A 23,048-nucleotide genomic window follows, 5' to 3' on the forward strand; every position below is an offset into this window, starting at 1 on the left:
TTTATTTGTTCCCAGAACGCATAGCAGTGGAATGTGGTATGTGCTAGGTTCCGTGGACATGAAGCAGTAGGAGGCACACTCTCCGTCTGTCTGCAAGAAGGCAGTCTGGTTGGAGGGACAAACATGCATAGGGATGGGAGGATTACGGTGATTATGGTGATTACGGTGATGGTGATTACAGTGAGGTAGAATGGGTGCCCTGAGACAGACAGGGGAAGTAATCCTGAAAGCCCAGATACGAATGTAAGTTATTCTGACCCAGCCCAGGAAGGGGCTCTGCAGGGGATGAGGGGTGGGAGCCTCAGTTAGCCAGCCTGAGAACTGCAGAAAGGCTGGAACCCAGCCGCCCTCTCAGGCTGGCATCCCACCTGGTTTGCAAGCCGCGGCACGCCACTTTCCGCTCAGTTACAGAGTTTATGGGAGTCGTTCGACTTGAGCTACGCGATCTTGGAGAGCTTGCCCAAATTTCAGGGATCCACGTTGTCCAGACAACAGAAGCATCTATGAGATGCTTGAGAGTTGTTCTCCAGAGGTCATGGGTTGCTGTTTCCCATGTCAAGTCGACACTTTCCCTTGACAGCGGTAACATCTGTTTCTCTGCTGACTCCGCTGTGAGTACGTTGAAAGGGACACAGGCGTTGGTTCAGGGCAGCCTGCGACTTGTAAGGAATTTCATATGGAGAGAATTCGACTCTGTGGTTCCGAAATTAGGGTGAAGAGGAAGTTGCTTTTATTACTGTGGCATAAGAGGCCCCTCTGCCCTCAATTTCTCTTTCTATTTCTAATTTGTAACCATTTCCTGACCGACTTTTGTGTTGTATGCCTTCTCGTAAGTTCCCTGATGCTTCCAATCAGTTAGTTACTGTCCAGGGCTGCACCGGGCAGGCCCGGCATCCCTGCACCTGCGCTCAGACCACCAGTAGATCACATGGGGGCTGTAGCGGGCTGGCCAGGGCACATGGAACTGCTCAACCCCGTGTCCTCTGCCACGACGATCATGCGCTGGGGGCCTGCCCGGCTCGCTCCTCTCATTTTCCTTGTCAGCATGACCAAGATCAAAGTGCAAGACGGCTGCATAAATGATAACCTAGAACTTGGCCCCAACACAGAGGCTGCGATCAGGGCAATGTCCCCCATCACACTTTCCCCAAAGGCACGGAAGGAAAAGGGCAAATTATGTTTAAGTACAGCCTTTCTCACAAGGCCGCTTCCAAGCACCCCCCTCGCTTTGTTTCCTGAAGCCATCAGAGTCATATTAATCAATTGGTTCAGGGATTTGAGATTTCCTGACCTAATCACAGGATTTGGGACATACTGATTTCTGTTTATGTGAAGCAGTGGCCGTGATTGCAACATCTGTACCTGGCTGAGCTCACATCGGTCCTTCCATATTTGGGGATTGAGATGGTTCTAGCCGTTCTCCTTAAGGGTGGCGGTGAATGATCTCTGCTTGGGTTGTGAGTAGAAGGTAATTTACTTCAGGAATGCATTTTGTTTAAAACAATTCTGACAAACAATATTCATAACGGCAACGCTAATTTAAGGAAGTGATCAGACAGGTAATAATTACCTTTGGGCTTGTGTTCCAGGTTTAAAAAAACAAACAAAAAAACCTTACAGTGTTCCTGAGTTTACTTAAGTCATGCTATATACTTCCTCTCTTCAAGATGAATATTGGTGCCTTAAAGAAAGCGAGACCAGGGCTGGGGATATAGCCTAAAATTAGGGAATGACTGGGAGTTGAATGAAAGAAGTCACTCTTTTAGAAAAATAACACAAGTTTCAGTTAGCAAAATTTCTAGACTTGTTCTCTAGATGGACCCTGCCTCTGCGATCATGCATCACATGCAGTAGGCCTGGAAAGTTGAGACTGAATAATGCAGCTCTTGCTTAATGCCATCATAAGTGTTTAGTGTTTTCTTTATCAATATGTTTAATTATATTTTATAACAGATGATAATTCCTCCCTAGGTTCCCAGACATCCCAGCTAGTCCACATGACTATTCTCGTCCCTTTCTGAAAACAGGTATCTCTCTATTACTATCTACATAATCTCTAGCTCCGTGTATCTACCTACATGCACACAGATTGATGTACCATTAACTGGTAGTGGAGAGCGGAAGTGTAGATGCTGCCATGCTCCTGTCACCTTTACTAAGCTGCCATGTTTGTGCGCGTGTGTGTACGTGTGCATGCACTCATGGGCATGCACACTTGATCTTGTACATACCGTCATTGCCGTCGGCTGGGCTGCATTTCAAATACTCTGCTTCCTTTCTCAAAAATGCCGGTATGTTTTGGAAATGCTGAGGCTGATCCCAGTCAGTATGCACCATCCCAGGTAGTGAGTCAACGTGGCCCCGGGACTCAGACAACTCAGGTTAGGTCTTGCAGGTGGATTCTTGGTGAACTGGACGCTTACCTTCTCTGGGTCTCATGTTTTGCACCTGTAAAATGGTGACACTAATGAATACCACAGAGGGTTTTTACAAGGATTAAATTAAAAGCTGTAATGTATGGAGAGACATGGCTTTAGTGCTTTGAATGCTGGCCCTGGAGTTGGCATATATGGATTTACATCCTGGCTTTGCTTCTTAAAAGCTGTGTAATGTCAGACAATTCATTTAATCCTCTGTGTCTCAGAAAAAAAAAAAAAGACATAAGACATATAAAGAGCATAGAGCCTGGCACATAGTAAGCACTCATCAAATATTTGCTATTTTTATTTAATTGTAGCAGCTATGCAGATGTTAACTTCCTTACGATGGGCTGATAGTAAGGCAATGTCTGACTCTGAGGGCGAGTGGTTTCCTAAACCTGTTCTAACAACTGATCTAAAGAATTTAGTGGCATGCCAATTAGCATTTTATTTTATAACCTGCAGACTTTCTGAGGAAGGGAATGTATTTGCAGGCTTAAGCCAAAAGTGTGATCGCATGCGTGTGTCTTAAGGACACCTGGAGTCATTCAGCTTGTCCACATTTCAAGAACGCTTTGATGGTAACTGTGAGAGTTCAGTAGCTTCTCTGTGGGGATAGTTTTAATGACTGTTGTTCTGTGGGTAAGAATGAATTTTCCGTTTCAGAAAAAAAAAAAAAAATCAGACGTTTGTAGAGGAGTTGTTTCACCTTAATTGATATCTTCAGTCTGCAGAAAAACGTTTCCTTGTCATTCCTTAGTTAAGTATTTGCCAATTTTATCTCTAGAATTTTCTATGTTTTTTTCTACTTTTCCACAGTTCTACTTCTGAGCCTCCTAAGAGGTTTCCCTTCTTCCGGGATCTTTTCTCTGTAAGTCTTTTTGCATATCTTGTCAGAGACACTTACTAAAGCTCAGGCTCTATTCATTTCATGGCCTGGCCTAATGGTTCCTCATCCTCACCTAGGATGCCTATCCCCAAAACCATATTTCCAAGACTCCTTTCTGCATATCCTGTCCCACTAAACTATGCTATTCTTTCCTAAAACACAATTTTATATATTATTATTATTTTATGGGGGGAGAGGAAGGGTGGGAGAGGCAGAAAAATAATCTCTCCCTTTGAGGTAGCCTCAGTCTCATGACCTTGAGATCATGACCTGATCCAAAATTGAGTCAGATGCTTACCAACTGAGCCTCCTAGGCGCCCCCATACTTTTATATGTTGTATATTTATGGTCATTTCTAAGCTGTTTGTTTATAAGAATTATGTGAGCTTTCATATAGTGTTTGATTTGCAATTTCAAACTATGGTGGTGCTGCCAGACCTCATCTATTGGCATGAACTGTTAGCCTGTCATTTTCTAAGTATTGTGAGCTGCTGGAGCTGCCTCAGACCCCAAGGAAGGAGGAGGAGTAAGAACTTTTAGAACTCCTTGGAGACAGAGATGGGGAATGGCCCCCATGGTGGTCCACACCCTTCCCTCTGATCAGCAAAATTGTTCCTCTGTCATTTTTTCTTTTTTCATTGAATTTACCTCATGTTTCTGCAATAGCTGAGCTTCGAGCTTGTAGGTCCCAAATGGCTGCTCTCCATTATGGCTATCCCTTCTTCTAGTTCAAGATCCACTTTTATCCTGTGCTATTATTCTTCAGCTAGAGAATAGATAGACAGGGGTGAAGAGAGGGAGTAGGGGAGTGTGGTGGTGGGCAGGCAGCAGAGTCAGTGACAACCTAGTGCACCTGCAGCTCAGGGGAGCTTCCATGGGGCAGAAGTCGAGGTGGTGGTAGAACGTGTCCCACCACCTTGGCCATGCTTTGGAGTCACCTGCATGGCTTACTGAAATAGAATGTTGGACTCCATTGCTGAGTGTCTGATTCAGGTAGGTCTGGGGTGGGGGCTGAGATTTTGCATTTCGAAACACTTTTTTGGGGAGCTCGTTATATTCGGTAGTACAGTGTTGATGAACACTGCCTGATCGTGAAGGTGCACTGTGCTGTCATTCCTCTGTGGGGTTGCTCTGTAGTTCGATTGACCTTGAGGGCTCTCTCCAAAGCTTGCCATTTGTTACACTCAGGTTGAACGCCACTTCTTTAGTGATCTTTTTTTTTTTTTTCAAGATTTTAGTTATTTATTTGACACAGAGAGAGAGATCACAATTAGGCAGAGAGGCAGGCAGAGAGAGAGGGGGAAGCAGGCTCCATGCTGAGCAGAGAGCCTAATGTGGGGCTTGATCCCAGGACCCTGAGATCATGACCTGAGCTGAAGGCAGAGGCTTAACCCACTGAGCCACCCAGGTGCCCCCTCTTTAGTGATCTTTTGTGAGTCCCTCAACCAGGGCATAAAACAGTTGTTCTCTTCAATTTCTTAGCAATGTATTTGCCCCTCATAGTAATTACCACCATCTACACTCTATAAAGTAGGCATGTCTTGACTTTGCTACTTGAAGGCAAATGTATTAGTCTCATTTATCTAAGTTCTTCAAGTGTTTTCTATAGTGCTTTACACACACGAGGTTCTGTTGCTAGGCTCTGCCTACATCTCCTTGATCTGTTTGGAGATTTACCACCCCTGTGTATCTATCCTCTAGCTTCTGTATGCTTTGTTCCTACCAACCTGAAGTTCTTACTTTCTCTAGAGGACTAACCTTGAGCTACTTGAGCTGCTTACCTCAGACACGTGAAGAGCTATGATTTTCTGAAAGTTCACACCCCCAGCAGAGTGACTTGTAGCTAGTGACTTGTAGCACAAAAATCCTTTCCTTGAGGTGGACACACACACACTCCACAGCTCTCACCAGATCAGGCTGAGACAGGGACCTGACCTGGAATCAAACTCTTGTTTGTCATCTTCTCCTTCCCTATCCTGTCCTGACTCCCTTAATGGGTTGCTCCTAGGAGCACTTCCTGAATAAATCACTGATACATGCATGAGCTCTTGTCTCAGGGCCTGCTTCTGGGGAACTGGCAGGCATTGTGTAAATGCCTAAGGAATGAGTGCTTGAAAAGGAATATAACATCATAGTTGGAGCTTGGGCTCTAGAGCTGCACTGCCTGGATTCAAATCCCAGTTCTGCTACTTAATGAGCTCTGTGACCTTAGGCAAGTTATTTAACCTCTTTGTGTTTAAGTTTCTTTATCCATAAAACAGAGTTAAAATAGTTCTTTATGGGGGTGTTAAGAGGATTAAAAAATTAATACTTGCAAGGCATTTAGAATAGGGTAAATGTCAGTTAAGTGTTTGTAAAAACAAATTAAAAAATAAGTGCATTTTCATTTCTTTCAGAAATTAAAGAAAGCATCAGTAATTCAAAGACATATTATGTTCAATGATAAGAAGGCAATATCTAGATGATAGAACTACCCAAATTGATCTATGGATTCAGTGTAATTCCCATCAAAATCCCAAAGCCTTTTTTTTTTTTAAAGAAATAAAAGTACTAAAGGGACTCTGAATAGCCAAAATAATTTTGAAAAAGGATGAAGTTGGAGGACTCACGCTTCCCATTCTCAAAACTTATTATAAAGCTATAGTAATCAAAACAGTGTGGTACCAGTATAAGGACAGGCATTTCATGGCTATCCCTCATATAGGCAATGAAAACCCTCGGTTATATGATCATTTGTTTTTCAACAGAGGTCCCAAGATGTCTGGGAGGGGTCTCTTCAACCAAAGTGTTGGATATCCACACACAAAAAGCTTATATCATATACAAAAATTAATTCAAAATGGATCAAAATCCTAAAATGTGCAACCTAATACTATAATACTGGTTGAAAACAAAACAAAACAGGAAAAAATCTCCATGACTTTGGATTTGGCAGTGATTTTTTTGGATATGATTCCAAAAGTACGGACAGCAAAAGAAAAAAAAATAGATGAAATTGACTTCATTAAAATTAAAAACCTTTATACATCAACAACCCAGAGATGGGGAGAACATATTTAAAAATCACCTATCTGATAAGGGATAACATCCAGAGTATATAAAGAACTCCTACTACTCAACAACAAACAATCCAGTTTAAAAAATGGGCAAAGGACTTGAATAGACGTTTCTCTGGAGAAGATATATAAATGGTCGATAAACATATGAAAATATGCTCATCATCATTAGTCATTAGGGAAATGTAAATCAAAACCACAGTGAAATACCACTTCATACCCATTAGGATGGCTAGTATAAACAAACAAAACAGAAAATAACAAGTGTTGGTAAACATATGGAGAAAGTGAAACCCTTATGCAATGTGGGAATGTAAAATAGTATGACTGCTGTGGAAAACAGTTAGCAGCTTTTCAAACAGTTAAACATGGATAATCTCATTTATAATTGCACCGAAAACAAGAATATATCTAGGAATAAACTTAACCAAAGAGGTGAGAGACATGTACTCTGAAAACTATAAAACACTGAAGAAAAAATTCAAGACAAAGCAAAGAAATGAAAAGACCTTCCATGCTCATGGGTTAGAAGACCAAATGTTATTAAAATGTCTACACTACCCAAAGCAATCTACAGATTTAATGCAATCCCTATCAAGATACCAATAGCATTTTTCACAGAACCAGAACAAACAATCCTAAAATTGTATGGAACCACAAAAAAAACCTCGAATAGCCCAGGCAATCTTGTAAAAGAAAAACAAAACTGGAGGTATCGCAATTTCAGATTTCAAGTTATATTACAAAGTAGTAGTAATTAAAATGGTATGGTCCTGGCATAAAAACAGACACATGGATTCATGAAATAGAATTGAAAACTGAGTAATAAACCCACAATTATAAGATCAGTGAGTCAACAAATCTTCAAAAAAGGAAGAATGCATATACAATGGGAAAAAGATAGCCTCTTCAACAAATGGTGTTGGGAAAACTGGACAGTCACATTAAAAGAATGAAACTGGACCACTTTCTCACACCAAACACTAAAATAAACTCAAAGTGGAGCTAAGACCTAAACCTGAGACCAGAAACCATAAAAATCCTAGAAGAGAGCACAGGCAGTAATTTCTCTGGTATAGGCTGTGGCAACATTTTTCTAGATGTATCTCTGGAGGCTAGGGAAAGAAAAGCAAAAATAAACAAAAAATTATATCAAAATAAAAAACTTATAGAGGGCACGTATTGCATGGAGCACTGGGTGTGGTGCATAAACCATGAATTCTGTTACACTGAAAAGAAATTAAAAAAATTAAAAAGCTTCTGCACAGTAAAAGAAACAGTTAACAAAACTAAAAGGCAACCTATGGAATGGGAGAAGATTTTGCAAATGACTAATCTGATAAAGGGTTAGTATCCAAAATATATAAAGAACATTACAACTCAACACCTAAAAAAACAAAAATCTAATTAAAAAATGGGCAAAAGACATGAACAGACATTTCTCAAAGAAAACATATAGATGGCCAACAGACACCTGAAAAGATGCTCACCATCACTTATTATCAGGGAAATGCAAATCAAAACTACTATGAGACATCACCTCACGCCTGTCAGAATGGCTAAAATAAAAAACACAAAAAACAAGTGTTGGTAAGGATGTGGAGAAAAAGGAACCCTCTTGCACTGTTGGTGGGAATGCAAACTGGTGTAACCACAGTGGAAAACAGTATGGAGGTTCCTCAAAAATTTAAAAATAGAGCCACCCTACCATCCAGTAATTACACTACTGAGTGCCCCAAAAATGCAAAAACACTAATCCAAAGGATACATACACCCCATCTTTATTGCAACTTTATTTATAATAGCTAAGAAGCAGCTCAGATGTCCTTTGATTGATGAATGGATAAAGAAGAGGTAGTATGCAAATATAGAGAGAGGTGATATATATATTATATACATATATGCATATATATAATGGAGTATTATTCAGCCATAAAAAATAATGAAATCTTGCCATTTGCAATGACGTGGATGGAGCTAGAGAGTATAAAGCTAAGTGAAATAAGTCAGTCAGCGAAAGACAAGTACCACATGGTCTCACTCATTTGTGGAACTTAAGAAACAGAACAAGCAAGCAACAAAGAAAAAAAAAAGACAAACCAAGAAACGGACTTAACTATAAACAACAAACTGATGATTGCCAGAGGCGAGGTGAGGAGGGGTACGGCTGACATAGGTGTTGGGGGGTGGAAAAAAAAAAGTTAAACATAGAATTACCATATGGTCCAGTAATTCCACTAGTAGAAACATATCCCAAAGAAATGAAAGCAAACACTTAAAAAGATACTTGAATACCAATGATTACAGCAGCATTATTCACCATAGCTGTAAGATGGAAACAACTCAAGTGTCCATTACAGATGAATGTATGAACAAAATATTATATACAATGGAATATAATTCTATATTATAGTTCCATATAATGGAATATAATTCAGCCAAAGGAATGAAATTCTGATACAATCACAACATGGCTGAACTTCAAAAACATTATGCTAGGTTAAATAAGCCAGACACAAAAGGACAGATACTAATGATTTCACTTACATGAGGTATCTAGAACAGGCAAATTCATAGAGACAGAAAGTAGAGGAGAGTTTACTGGGGGAGGAATGAAAGTGGGGGGTTATTGTTTTATTGATACTAAGCTGCTGTTCAAGATGATAAAAACATTTTGGAAATAGATAGTTGTGATGATTGTGTAATATTATGTATGTACTTAATGCAGTTGTGTACTCGGAAATGGTTAGATGGTTTATTTTATGTTATGCATATTTTAAAAAGAAAATGCATTAGTTCTAGTCTTTCCTGTCTGTTTTGGGGACTTTGATTATCTGTCTCGTTAACATTTCTTTTCTCCTTCACGAAGGAAAGACGAGTGACTTGTCTGTGGTATTTAAACAAAATGCTTGAGTAGCTGTGAATTTTTAAACATCCAAATAAAGCAGAGAAATGAAAAGAAAAACCACTGTGGATAAACATGAATAAATAAAAAATAGATTATTTGAAAATTCCTTAGGTTTAGTCAGAATTTGTTATAACCCCATGAGTGCTGTGAAAGCAGTCTGAGCCTAGCGTTTTCTTCAGCTTTACCGTTTATGATTTTATAAAAGCTGTCCATATGGGTCCACTTGGTTTGGGCTCATAGGCAAATTGGTCTCCAGCCAGATGCTCCATCTTCTTACGTATCACACCTCTCCGTAGAGCTGAAACGTTCCCCTGAAGAGGAACTTTTAAAAATCCCACAGACTCTAATTTAGATTTGGCAATCACTGTGCTGTGATGTTTGAGTGTTTTAGACTTAGCAATAAATAATGTTTTAAAATTTCCCATGTTTGGTGTCTTAGTTGCTGTGCTGTTTGTATCTATAATAAAAACCCTAGACATAAGATTAAATTAAGTCTAATAGTCTCTTTTTGGCCAAGATTGTTCTTCCCACCCCATCATCTCAGATCCTTCTCATTTTTATTATAAATAGTGAAGTGAAATGAAAGAGGTAAGGAGAAGAAGTTCATTTGTTCACGAGATAGCATTCCTCAAGGAATCAGTAGAAAAGTTCAAATAATCATGACATTTACTCTGGTATATCTTTGTCTTCGCTTCATACAACTTTTGCTTCTTTATTTTAAGACTTTTTAGCCATCCTCTGGCCAGTCCAGTGTTGGGGGTCTGTGGGACAGAGGACTGACCCACTCAAATATATATTATCCTGCTTCCAATTTCATCAAAAGGGATACAATAGGAACTAAAGGCCAAATTCCAGTTAATAGTAACTTTCCCAAATTCAGCCAGTCTCACGCTTATTCCAAACAAAACTACTCTAAGTCCTTTCTGGAATAAGACAAGACAAAATAGTAATATGTTGAACTATTTAACACAGAAGAGTTGAATATGCAATAGAATAGTGTTATCTTTGCTCCTTGGATTCAAATCAGCTCCTTTTTTGTCATTGGTCTAGGGTTCTTAGGCGAAAGGGGAGTTTGTTGTAAATTAGCCTGTTTAAAACATCTTGATGCGTGTTACTGGTGGATCTGCTGTCAGAGACTATAAATATAACACAACTGTTCATCCGCTGTGCATGGAATTAACTTTGATGACAGATGAGTACCCCTGAGTATGTAGCTAGGTTGACCTAGTGAGTACTTAGTCAATACTTACTGGTCGAAACTCTGAGTGTTTGGAAAGGGACACACACACACACACACACACATACACATATGCACACATATATATCCATGTGCACATAATACATACAGGGGCAGCTATATGTACTTCCATGTCAGTGACATGCCCAAAGGACAGAGAGGCAGGAAAAACAATGGGCACAGACAGGGCAGAGGGCAGCATTCATTAAGGTTTTGGTTGTCAAACTAATTTCTGGGGGTTCCTTGCTCTCTCCACACAAGGCAGAGAATTATTCTCACAAAGTTAACAGCATCACAGCATGCTCCCTTATGGCAAGCACTGAACTCCTGGAAAGTCTCTCAGGAGTGATATATCTTAAGTAGAAATCCTGTATCCCCAAAGATCTTCGATTCCTGAGCAGAGCTTATACCAATAGAGACAGATTGGTTATTTCCATCCAAACTTCCAAACCACACTGTTCGGCTTGGTATCGAAAATCAAAAGTAGACCTTTATTTATTTACCTTTACTGCAAGACTTGGTTGGTGGAAGTTTGTTGATGTGCAGCAAATCCCTAGTGGGAAATTACTACAACTAACAAGACTAGGAATATTTGTTTTCAAATGGATTTTTAAATTGACCTTGATAGTTTTCAATGTTTCTTAATTAGTGTTTGCAAATCTGCTGATTTTATGAAAAATCTGTTTCTTGCTGTATTAGAGTGTAGCATCACAACAAAATTAGCATTCCATATGTTGTTTTGTTAAACATACTTGGTGACTTTCTTTAAAATCCCTTGGGAAATGTTTTGAAATTTGTTGAAACAAATATGCAACACTTGAAATTAAATGGTGATTATCACCACATTGTTCTTTCCTTAAAGCATCGCCTGTGTTTGGATTCATTTAGGAGTGCTATCACTGAACACATACCCTTCAGAAATTACTCATGAATGGGTAAGGCTTAGATACCAGCCTTTCAACCTAGGTAAGTAAAAGCAGCTTGCTACAGAATTCTCGCAGTGCCTCGATGAAGGCATCTACCTTACCAAAGCCTGGAGTGGCAAAAACCATCATTTAAAAAAATAAAAAATAAACCAACTTTATTTAGGTGTTCTCTTCTCTAAGTGGAATGAGAAAATTGAGCTCCGTTTTCCCAAAATCTTCTTCAGAGCTCTTAAACAGGAGCAGAAGTTTGTATTTCATCTGAAATTGGACAGCTGGGTTGCCTCCCGTAAGGTAGCACCGATCATTAACCTTCAGTGGTTTATTGCATCTGAGGTTGTCATGTCCATGTCTTCATTTCTGCCTTAACATTTAGTCAATAAACAAATTGAACATCTACTATGTGCCACGCATTGTGCTAGGGTCTAGGGTTTCTGTAGGGAATAGCACATAGTGGATCGATAGCTCTCATCTCAGGGGATCACAGTTTAGTGGGCAAATAATGGGCAGCATACTGGGGCTAAGGGGCTGAGGGAAATTGGAGTCAATGCTTAAGCATCAAAGCAAATGCAGGCTTACCAGATAGAAGAGTCAGGAAAGGATCTTGCAGGAGGAGTGCCTGATTCATACGGCACTGAAGTGTAAAAGTTTGCACGTTGTTGGTGACCGTGTGATGGCTGGAGCAGAGGGTTCAGGGTGGGCCTGGGGGTGGGGGAAAGCATTTGAAAGGTAGGTGGGTGTGTTTTTCCACCATGCTGAGGAGTGTGGATGTGGAGAGATTCTGAAATTTTAAGAAGGGACGGATACCGATCAGTTGTATGAGACAGAGGGGAAGGGGCTGGACGCACTGGAAGTGAATCCTAACAGTGGAATTAAAAGGCTCTCCTAATTGGGATACCTGGGTGGCTCAGTCGGTTAAGCATCTGCCTTTGGCTCAGGTCATGATCTCGGGGTCCAGGATCAAAGCCCTGCCACAGGCTCCCTGCTCAGTGGGGAGTCTGCTTCTCTCTCTTCCTCTGCCCCTCCCCACCGTGTATGCGTGCTCTCTCTCTCAAATAAATGGATAAAAAAAAAATCTTTAAAAAAATGCTGCCCTTTTTTAGATCTGAGAGAGATTTAGGAAGACATGATTTCACCTGAAGGAATGAAGGCCAGAGAGAAGGAGTCATGCTGAACTCCAAAGTTTGTCGTTGTACTTACTGAGGACATCGTGGTTAGTAGAGGTTTTGAGTGGAAGGAAACGAGTTCTAATTAGGACATGTTGAGTTCACGGTTCCCGTGGAATGAGTAGGTGGCGTGGATCTTTGCCTTGGCTTGGATAGCTGAACGTTTTCTGCCTCCCTGTTGTCGTTTGGGCTTTTCTTCCAATGATTAGAGGAGGGTCCAGGCAAGTGAGTGGGATTAATTCTTGTCTCCTAGTAGCAGCTGAGCACCCTTGCTTGCATGTGCGCTGAAGGGGCTCTCTCCAGCCTCCTGTCCTGTGGGCACCCATGGAACAGAGCTTGCTAGTGTGTGGACCTCTTTCCTGCGCCTTCCAGTTATCCTGTCATGCTCCCTGATGGTCAGACTTGAAGAATTTGTTAAAAACTTTAGGTCTTGGGACACCTGGGTGGCTCAGTTGGTTGAGCAGCTGCCTTCGGCCCAGATCATGATCCCAGCATCCTGGGATCGAGTCCCACATCAGACTCCTTGCTTGGCAGGGAGCCTGCTTCTCCCTCTGCCTCTGCCTGCCATTCTGTCTGCCTGTGCTCGCTCTCTCTCCCTCTCTCGCTCTGACAAATAAATAAATAAAATCTTTAAAAAAAAACAAAAAACTTTAGGTCTTTGCTTTTTAATAGCATTTATGGCAGTCATCTCTTCTTCCCACACTCTGCCACAGGTGAAATATTTTTTGTGTCCCACCTCTTCCCAGAGGGCTGATCCCTTTGAACTTTGGTTCCCCTGGTTGCCCTGCTTCTTTAAGCTCGAGGGTGTGCTCAAGAGAAGTCATGGTGGTAAATTATTCAGCCCTTTCTCCTTGTTAGGGGAAGAACCTCTTGTGGCTTTCTGCATTCTAAATGGAAGCAGTACTCCCTCTAGGGAATCCATTTTGATAATTAAGGAACTGGCAATTACTTTACAGCGTGATCTGAAAGGACAGCTTCTGGTGGGTAGTCACAGTAGGACTGTAGGTATACTTGAGAAGCTTCTCTACATTGTTCCCCAAATCAGAACTGTTTCCATTAGACTGCCTTTACCTACTATCTCTCTTAGCCCTCAGCACCTTGAGGACACCACCTTACAGCTGAGGGTACATAAAGCAAAAAGTGAAAAAAAACTATAGTGTGTCCCTAAGCCTCTAATAATTCAATAAGGACATGCTGGTTTGGAAACTCAGACTATGGCAGTGAAAAACCTAACCAAGGCAAAAGAAATATGGAGGAGGGGTTAGTTGGACACATGTATTGTATTTTTCTTCTGGGAGGTTGATGGTGGGGGAAGGCGTGGTCCACACACTTCCTCTGTAAGGGGCTGGCCAGACTGTACCAACTTCAGGCTTTGCAGGACTTAACAGTCTGTGTCGCAGTCACTCTTGCAACTGAACGCTGTCATTGTAGAAAAGAGCAGCTATGGTTAATACACCAATAGGTGTGGTGTGTTCTAATAAAACTTTATTTATAAAAACAGTTGGCAGCTGGATTTGACCCACAGGGCTACAGTTTGCGAGCCCCCGAGTTATTGGATTGATTCAGAAAATCCAGCATACAACATCACCATTTTGGTAATGACAATCTATCTACATCACACACGTTTGCAAGGAAACTCATTGAATCCAGGCCTAACCAGATTTATTGAATCGGAATATTTGCCTGTGAGACAGGATTCTTCTATAATATGTGTGTGTGTGTATATGTTTATATATGAAATAACTGAAAGGAAGGAAACATACCAAAATATTAATCTTTCTTAGATCTGAGTTGTTGAATTGTAGGCAATTTACTTGTTAAAAATAGGCAAAGTTTCAAACAATAAGTCTGTATGACTTTTGTCATCACCTAAAAATTATTTTAAAATAAAATAATACTAATGTAAGTATGATGGGGGAAAGGAATGCACTTGAAATTGTTGTATATGTAAGAATTAATGTTTATTCTGTTTACTTACCTCAAGTCATTAATTGGAATTACAGTTTTTTTTCTTGCTAGAGATTTATCCGTTCCTTTAGACTCTGATTTAACATCTGAGAATGAAGATAATTTTATAACATAAAAAAGGCTTATTATTACTGAGCCCTGGGCCAGTGGTTCTTGTTAACATGGCCTGTCATAGGAGGGGCTGGTCCTAACTTCCCACACCCAAGGATGAAAGGACTCAGATCTTTTTAATAATTAGTTTTCCTTTCTGCTACTGAATGGGACACTCTAGGAGACATTTATTAATTAAGAACAGTCTTTTAGTATATTAGGAATGAAGATAATTTTCCAACCTCCAAAGGGCCCAGTATTAGTCTGGTCTAGATAAAAGGCATTTACTAACTGTATTCTCTTAGAAGTGGAACCACATCCAACTTCCTGTGCCCTGGGAAGAATGATAATGTGGGCTGGATAACCGTGCCCTTTGACCGGAAGCCCTGGATCCTGCAGAAGTAGGGTCGGCACTGGAAACACGTTGTGGATATGGGCAGGTATCATTATCAGGACTGGCCTTGGGCAGTTGAAAAATAGGCAGGATTCCTTGTTACTGTCTTCCTACTTCCCCATTCCATAGTGTTCTCCCAGTTCTTTATTATTACTCAATCACTGTTAAGAATCTAAGACACAGCGTTTGTTCCCTAGATCTCTTTATTATCCAGAGGCTAATGAAGCCTGCTCTCTGCTTGTAGTCACACTGGGCAGAATCAACTAATTCTTGATACACACTGATGACTTATGTGACTAAGTTGCGATATTGCTGTGGTATATTCTGAAAGGTTGAAGGGAACATGGTTTTGATGAAAGGAACAAAGGCCTGATGTAATGGTGGATACATTTCTGGGCCTAGTGTGTTACTGCTGTGTTTGCTATTCTGTCTTTGTGGGATGCTTTTCTACAGACAACCACGGGGCTCCCTTCCTTATTCAGGGCTCTGCTCAAATGTCACCTCAACAGAGGTTTTACCTGATATGGTGCTCTTCCTTTATTCCTTTATTCTCTGTTCCCTTTCCTGGCTTCATTTTCATTATATTACTCATCAACGCCTGGCCTTAGATATAGATATGTACTCTGTGTGTGTGTGTGTGTGTGTGTGTGTGTGTGTGGCCTTTCTCTCCACTAGAATGTAAATGCCATGAGCTCATTTTTTTATATTGTGTTCATGGTTATGTTTCTAGCACCTAGAACAGCGTGGGCATAATATACAAACGACAAACAACAAATATCTGTAGATTGTTGGATGACTGCTCTGCTTGGAGCATCTATAATTCCGTTTTATTAATCTCGAGTTCTTGTCTCCTCACCAGCACATAATCGGCTGAACAAAGAAGGAAGAGCATGACTGCACCAAAAATACTTGTTAAGGGAATTAAATCAGAAGTCCCAGTCACTTACCAAAGACACAACTAATATTAGATCCACAAGTTCCTTTCCTAGAGCCTCGTTTTCAGGACATTTGGCCGTTGTGACTTTGGTTTGGCTCTGCTGTTATTTTTACATGGTGTTAATGTGTTCCTGACATATTTCAGAGACCGGGCTTGTCATTTACTTTGAGGGGTCCCATGAATTTCTCTCTTACACTTTTGAAATGAAATTTCAGAATTGACTCAAATTTATTGTTTCAATCAAAATGGATTTGATTTACAGATGTCTGATCCCTTAAAAACAGATCTAAAAAAAGAAAGCTTCCATCAACTTCAATTCTTGTTTTCTTGTCTCCTCTAAACAGGAACTCAGAACTTTCTATAAGACATTTTCTGTAAGACTTTATTGTGTTAAAAACATCGGTGCATGTTAAACCAAGTACATCATATTTGCTTGTGTTTTAAGGTTCATTTCATCGGGGAAGTAGTATATCCACTAGCAAGTTGTGTCTGCCTTTTCAGAATGTGATTATTGCTCATAAACGTGGTTTTAATTGAAAATTTTATGTCATGGATAGCCTATAGCAGTCTTAGATCCACATACCTATATTTATGTGTCTATAATTTATTTTTTAAGATTCCCTATACAACACTATTTTGAAATTACTAAAAGGGTTTTCTTTATTTTTTTGTTATTCATCTGGGTGACTTAAAAAAAATATTGCTGTTGTGTTCAACTGTTGGCACCGTTGCAGGCAACTAAAAGCTTAAGAAAATTATTCCCCCTCCTGTCCCCTCCCAAAGCCACATCTAAAAAGGTCACAAAAGGAAACACACAATTCAAATAATCTCCATGCTATATCTGAGATTAACTTGGACACAGATGTTTTAACTTATAGTTTGATCTGGCATAATATATACATTTAACAAAATCCTGTTTTGTATTGCTTCTATAAACACTGAAGTCTGATAAAAGTGTATTGATTTTTCTGCTATTTAAGAGCTTTTGAACCAGTGCTTAAAGTGGGTTTTCTCCAAGGTCTAAATTAACTCTTTCGGCTTCTGACCATGGTTTCCGTGTAGGGGTGTGTGAGGATGCAAGAATGTGTTTGTTTATGCTTGAAATGGATTAGAATGGCAAACCATTTTGTGGTCTGCAATATTTTACTTGCTAGGGATAATCATTAGACTTTGTTCTTGATTTTTTTCTTAGAAGATGAAATGATTCAACACTGTTCATTACTGTTCATTTCCTAACCACACTGTAATCGTTATAGGCCTGCATATTATCTGAAAAGTCACTGAAAATATTAATGCAACATGAGGAGGGTTTTCCTCCCCCCTCCTGGGCATTTAAATATGGACATCATGCTTCCTCTTCCTGGTCCTCAGGCCTCCAACAGATCTTAACATGCCGGCTCTTCCGGAAGTGACCCAGGGGACATCAGTCTAGTTTAAGTCTGTCTTGCTTTCAAAGCCATTCCCACATCTCTTCTTGCTTGGCCCTCATTCTAACATCCCACAAGGTCAACTTCCCACCTTGGGAGGAGCAGGGCAGCCGCCACAACCAGACCAGAATTGTGACCTTGGTAACTCCTGGGGAAAAAGATATCCCTAAATTTAATAATGTCAAAAGGAAACATCAAATCCAGCAACACCATGACCTTCTGAAGCTACAGAGACTTTTGCCAAGTGGAATCTCTTATGATGGTATAAAAAGATAGATTTTGAGTTAGATAAGACTCTGGCTAATTAATATGAGGGCCTATTAGGCATTGTCATTTACAAAAAGTCTTTTTTTTTTTTTTTAATCTTATTTATTTATTTATTTGTCAGAGAGATAGAGAGCACAAGCAGGCAGAGTGGCAGGCAGAGGCAGAGAGAGAAGCAGGCTCCCTGCTGAGCAAGGAGCCCAGTGTGGGACTTGATCCCAGGACCCTGGGATCATGACCTGAGCAGAAGGCAGTCAGTTAACCAACTGAGTCACCCAGGCGTCCCTTACAAAAAGTCTTCACCCGAATGACTTTATTTGAGTCTCCATGTAACTTTCTGAAGTAGGTGTCTTAGCGATCTCTACTTTGCAAACGACAACAGAATCTCCGAGAGGGAAAGTGGTAGACCAAGAACCTAAATCTTGCATTTCTTTTATTTCACCAGATAAAGGGTATAACGGACAGACAAGCATTTAATTTATTGGAAAGTTAATCAAATAGTGATTTTTGTATTGTTACTTTTTATTTTTTATTTATTTTTTTATCATTTTTTTTTATTATTTATTTTCAGCATAACAGTATTCATTGTTTTTGTACCACACCCGGTGCTCCATGCAATCCGTGCCCTCTCTAATACCCACCACCTGGTTCCCCCAACCTCCCACCCCCCCACCTCTTCAAACCCTTCAGATTGTTTTTCAGAGTCCATAGTCTCTCATTGTTCACCTCCCCTTCCAATTTCCCCCAACTCCCTTCCCCTAACTCCCCATGTATTGTTACTTTTTAAATTCATCATTTGAGTTCACAGTAAGTATGACATATTAGTAATAAGAACATTTATCTACTTATCAGCCACACACGTGTGCATGCCTCCCCTCACAACACCCCCCTCAAGGTCAGGGGATAAAAACAAGTACATACTCCAAAACTAGAAACCAATGAAGTTTTTTGTAAAGGAATCTCTCCATACCTTAAAGAGTTTTCTTGAACAAAACTTACAGAACATAAACATCTAGTTCAGTGATTGCTGTAAAAACCACTGTGCATAGAATTTGCGTCTCAGCTACCAGAGGCTGTCTGCTTTCCTGAGACAGAGCTTCCAAATTCCTTTAGGCTGGGGGGCAGCATTGCTCATCACCTCGTCACCTCTGCAGAGTGTAAACCGGAGGTGTGTCTTGTCCACACATGGGCTGGAAAGTGACCTTGTAGGCCTCTTGGGAAACCCAGAACATTGTCTCAGGTGAAGTTAGTATTTATTGATGTCAAGATTATAGAATGTGTTTGTGGATGTTTTCTTGAAATTCCATTTTATAAAAGAAAAATGTCTTCCTTTAGCAGTAAACACTCAATAACTTCCTCAGTGAGAATGGGGGTTCTATCTGCAACAGTGGAAGTCAAAGAGAATAGTATCATTCTGAAGGGTGTGGGTTTCGATCCCGGCACTGCTATTGGCTAGCTGTCTGATCTTGGCTAGGCGAATTTTCTCTTTGAGTCTCTGTCTTTCTCATCTGCAAGACGTAAATAATAACATCTACCTGGAAGGGTTGTTTGAAAGGTGGCAGAGAATGTACACATCGGCCCAAGATGACTTTGGAAAATTCAGGTATTTAATTTATGGGATGAATGGGACTTGGGATCATGAGAAGTTTCATCGCAGAACATATATTCTACCAAGGACCTGTAACTCCATGACCTGACCAAACGAGGGAGATGAGATTAGGGGGCTGGAAGGGGGAGGGTGTAAGGAACAGCTGAATCCTCAGGAGAGGTGCCTCCCCTTCCCCCAGTGGTTGCTGAACCTTTTGTGAAGGCAGCAGTCATCAGAGCAGTAGAGTGTGAATGTCATCCTTTTGCTTAATATTTCTTCCTGTGTGTCTTTGACTTATATCGGCTCATTTTACCCACCAAATTTGCTTTGATTATCTTCGGCTCTGGAGAGCCAGCACATCTCTGCAGGAATGAGCTGGATCTGCTTCTGCTTCTCACAGCCCTGACAGAGCTGTCAGCTTCATTTCCATCATGAAATCTCGGTAGCTCATCAGGGTGTCAGAATTCCGTGTTTCCCGTCCCAGGTTGAATTGGCACAGCTGGGGCGGAGAGGAATCTTCTTTTGACTTGTGAACTGAGCAACTTTGGATTAAGGAATCATTGAGAAGATAAAAATGTGGCCTTGAATTTTTACTGTTAAAAAATCTCAATTATCTGAACGTCAAAAAGATCATAAAAATGAACTTGGAATTAATATGTGGGTAGTTGAAAGTTACATTAGGCAAAACAATCAGACCATCTGATCCCTTTGAGAGACCTGTTGTCTGTTCTGAACAATATAATTGCCTTAAGAAGCTTTTAATCTTATTAGATCTCGAGTCCTAACCCAAGTGAATAAGCTGATATTGTCTTTCATTTAATTAATCGGAAAAAGTAATAGCCAGAAATGTAGATGGTTTTTCTCCCACCAAAATGTGAAGTATGGCCTCCAGAGTTGATGATACGTAGCTTTCTTCCACGAAAATGAAGGCTGTGTAGCCACATTGTTATCAAACCTCTCTCGTGTATAGTAAGGAAAATGTGGTTTTCAAGAGAAATGACTGCATTTGGGTAATAGCTCAGTGGTGATTGTATTGTATTTCAGAAAATAAGAATTCTTCTAGTTACCTGAAGTTGCTACTGTTTTTATTTGTTTGTTTCTTTACTTATTTATTTATAAGATTTTATCTATTTATTTGTCAGGGAGAAAGAGAGCAGCAGGCAGAGGGAGAAGCAGACTCCTTACTGAGCGGGGATCCTGATGTGGGACTCGATCCCAGGACTCTGGGATCATGACCTGAGCTGAAGGCAGTCGCTTAACGACTGAGCCACCCTCTGCTGTTTTTATTCTTAAGGCTGACTCATTTTAAACATCATTGGTAGACATACAGTTGTGTGTATTTCACTCTTTTCTTTTGAGCTAGAATACACTAGAGATAGCTTTTTAAGAAAGACACAGAATTAACATTTTAGATATTTATTCTTCCATTTACTTATTCAACAAATATTTGCCTGGTGCCCACCCAGTAATGGTTGCCCGTATAAACCTCATCTTGAAGAAAGGACATGGCCCCATGAAGCCGGGGAAGGAAAGGGTTTGAAGCAGAGACAGCCCTAAGGTGGGAAAGAACTTGGCAAGTTTGCAGAACCCAAGAGCTGTGTGGTTAGAGCTCAGTGAGGAGGAGGAGGAGGAGGAGGAGGAGGAGGAGGAGGAGGAGGAGGGAGGAGGAGGAGGAGGAGGAGGAGCAGGAGGAGGAGGAGGAGGAGGAGGGAGGAGGAGGAGGAGGAGGAGGAGCAGGAGGAGGAAGAGGAGCAGGAGCAGGAGCAGGAGGAGAAGGGACTGAGTAATTGCGTAAGAAAGACAGACTGCTGCACAGTTCAGCCTTGCGGGCAGTAAGTGGAAAGTGTGGAGTTATCGCCCTCAACTTGCAGGCCACCGGGCTCCTGTACTTCCTCAGACGCATGCGCCGTTTTTATCTTGTAACGCTTCGGAAGTTCTTTCCTCTAGTGTCTTCATTTCTAGATATTAATTCTTGGAGTTTGCAGCCATTACTGCATCCAGTGCCAGGAACTTCATCTTCTTTCTTTCTAATTTGCTTTCTGTTGGGTCGAAGGATCAAATAACCAAACTAATTAGAATGATGTCGAAGGTAGGAGTGACAGAGCCATGAATCTCAGGCAGAGACAGTTTGCTCCGGGCAAAATCAATAAGCCTTTATCACGGGGCCACTTTCTTCTAGACCTCAGTGTTCGCTTCTGTAGAAGCTGACTACTGATCAGAACACCCCCGAGTGTCCTTGCAGCCTGTAATTTGACCTACAGTAGCTTTATAAAAGACCTCTAAACATTAATTGCATTTTGTTGTGCTTACCATAGTTAAGCTTGCCACATCTTAATCATCTGGAAGTGTTAGCTACTTCTTTAAATAGCTGCACCCCCGATGCCCTCCTATCGACTAAGAGAAACTAAAAAATTAAAGTGTTGAGAATCTAAGTATCCAAATGAGGATCAATATTTAATTATAAATCATCTTTCCGCTTACATTTTCTTTCATCTGACTACAAAATGCATCATGAGACTGGCACTCACGCACACACGACAGCCTAACGATTTCTGCCCTTGGGGGATGTATGTTGTTATTTTCCTAGTTCAAAACTCTAGACTCTAAACTTTTGAGCAGAGGAGTGAGCAGTTGTGCACAGACACACGCTATGATGCTATTAACTTTTTGAGGGGAGAAGCTGTCTCTTCTCTTTTCATATCACTGAAGCATGGGCCCCAGCATTTTGAGCAGATTAGATGCTCAAGAAAATGTTTCTTGAATGAATGCATACATGAGTAAAATCTGTTAGCTTGAATCTGACCTCGATTTTGCTAAATGTATCAGGAGTTAGCACTCAGCTGCTTTTCTGTCTTCAAAAAAGCTTTTGTCAGGCATCGGTTCCTTAAAAATAAAGTGTGAATGTATGGTGTTCTAGAATTCTCTGGGATTATGTAAGAATGTCTAAGATGGTCTTCAGCTGTCTCATGAGAAAAGGGTTAGTAAGAAGCACTTACACAGAAATCAAATAGTTTCAGACAGTGGTCAACCTCAGCAAAATATTTGCAAAACAGTCATCAAGTGGCTTTTTCCCTTTGCTTTTGGGATGAGAAGCTGTCCACTTACCTCCAGATCTCACGCCTGGCTAATTGCAGGGAGGGATGAGTGGAAGGCGGGGTGCTAGACAAGGGCTGACATCTGTCCCGAATGTGGCATCTTATTTCCTGCAGGCTCAGGTCTGCTTAGCATTACACAGTGCTTAGCTTTGGTCAGGATGTGGTCAGTTTGTTGGAAGGTGTATAATATGAAATTGGCTTTCCAGGAGGAAAGCTCCCGACAATTTACACTGTGCATGCAAATTTTCGTGTCGAAAATTGCCTGTAAAAATTCAGGATGCGGGATGGTGGGGGAAGGAGGGAGAAAATTGGTTTGGCAGCAAGGAAAATATTTCTTTTGCCTCCCCCAAGAAAGAAATTCCATATGGCTTATCATCTATATTTGGAGAGAAATAAATCCATCCCTAGAAATATTTTGGCATCACTGGCTCTCATGTGGTTCAGGGTCCATTCATCAGTGATCAGATGATTCTGGAGAGCTTCGTGGGGGTCAGGGAAGGAGACGTGAAGAGGTGGGCTGGAGGACCGTGCAAGGACGGCAGGTTACTCTGGTGTTAGAACAACCCTTGAAGATCATGAGGAAGTAACGGGAATTATTTATTGAATTAATCTGTGCCTTAACTTAATGGGGATTATTCTCAGTTTGAAGAGCAGTGGGTGAAAAAGGCATCTGGGGAGAAACTTGA

General features: G+C 40.8%; 1 protein-coding gene across 2 annotated transcripts in view; it reads left to right on the plus strand.

Moving 5' to 3' along the window:
• The window catches only part of LOC111157075 (succinyl-CoA:glutarate-CoA transferase), a 775,701-nt gene that overhangs the window by 468,612 nt on the left and 284,041 nt on the right, over window positions 1–23,048 (plus strand). Inside the window, exon 15 of one of the 2 annotated variants that reach the window (XM_022518298.1) lies at window positions 533–539. The exons of the other annotated variant lie outside the window; for it this stretch is intronic. Coding sequence (XP_022374006.1) covers window positions 533–539 — 7 coding nt within the window. The remainder of the gene's footprint in view (window positions 1–532; window positions 540–23,048) is intronic. 2 annotated transcript variants of the gene reach the window in all.

This window comes from Enhydra lutris, unplaced genomic scaffold (assembly GCF_002288905.1).
Source record: "Enhydra lutris kenyoni isolate GAN:26980312 unplaced genomic scaffold, ASM228890v2 scaffoldscaffold51, whole genome shotgun sequence".
In the NCBI taxonomy this organism is placed as follows: Eukaryota; Metazoa; Chordata; class Mammalia; order Carnivora; family Mustelidae; genus Enhydra; species Enhydra lutris.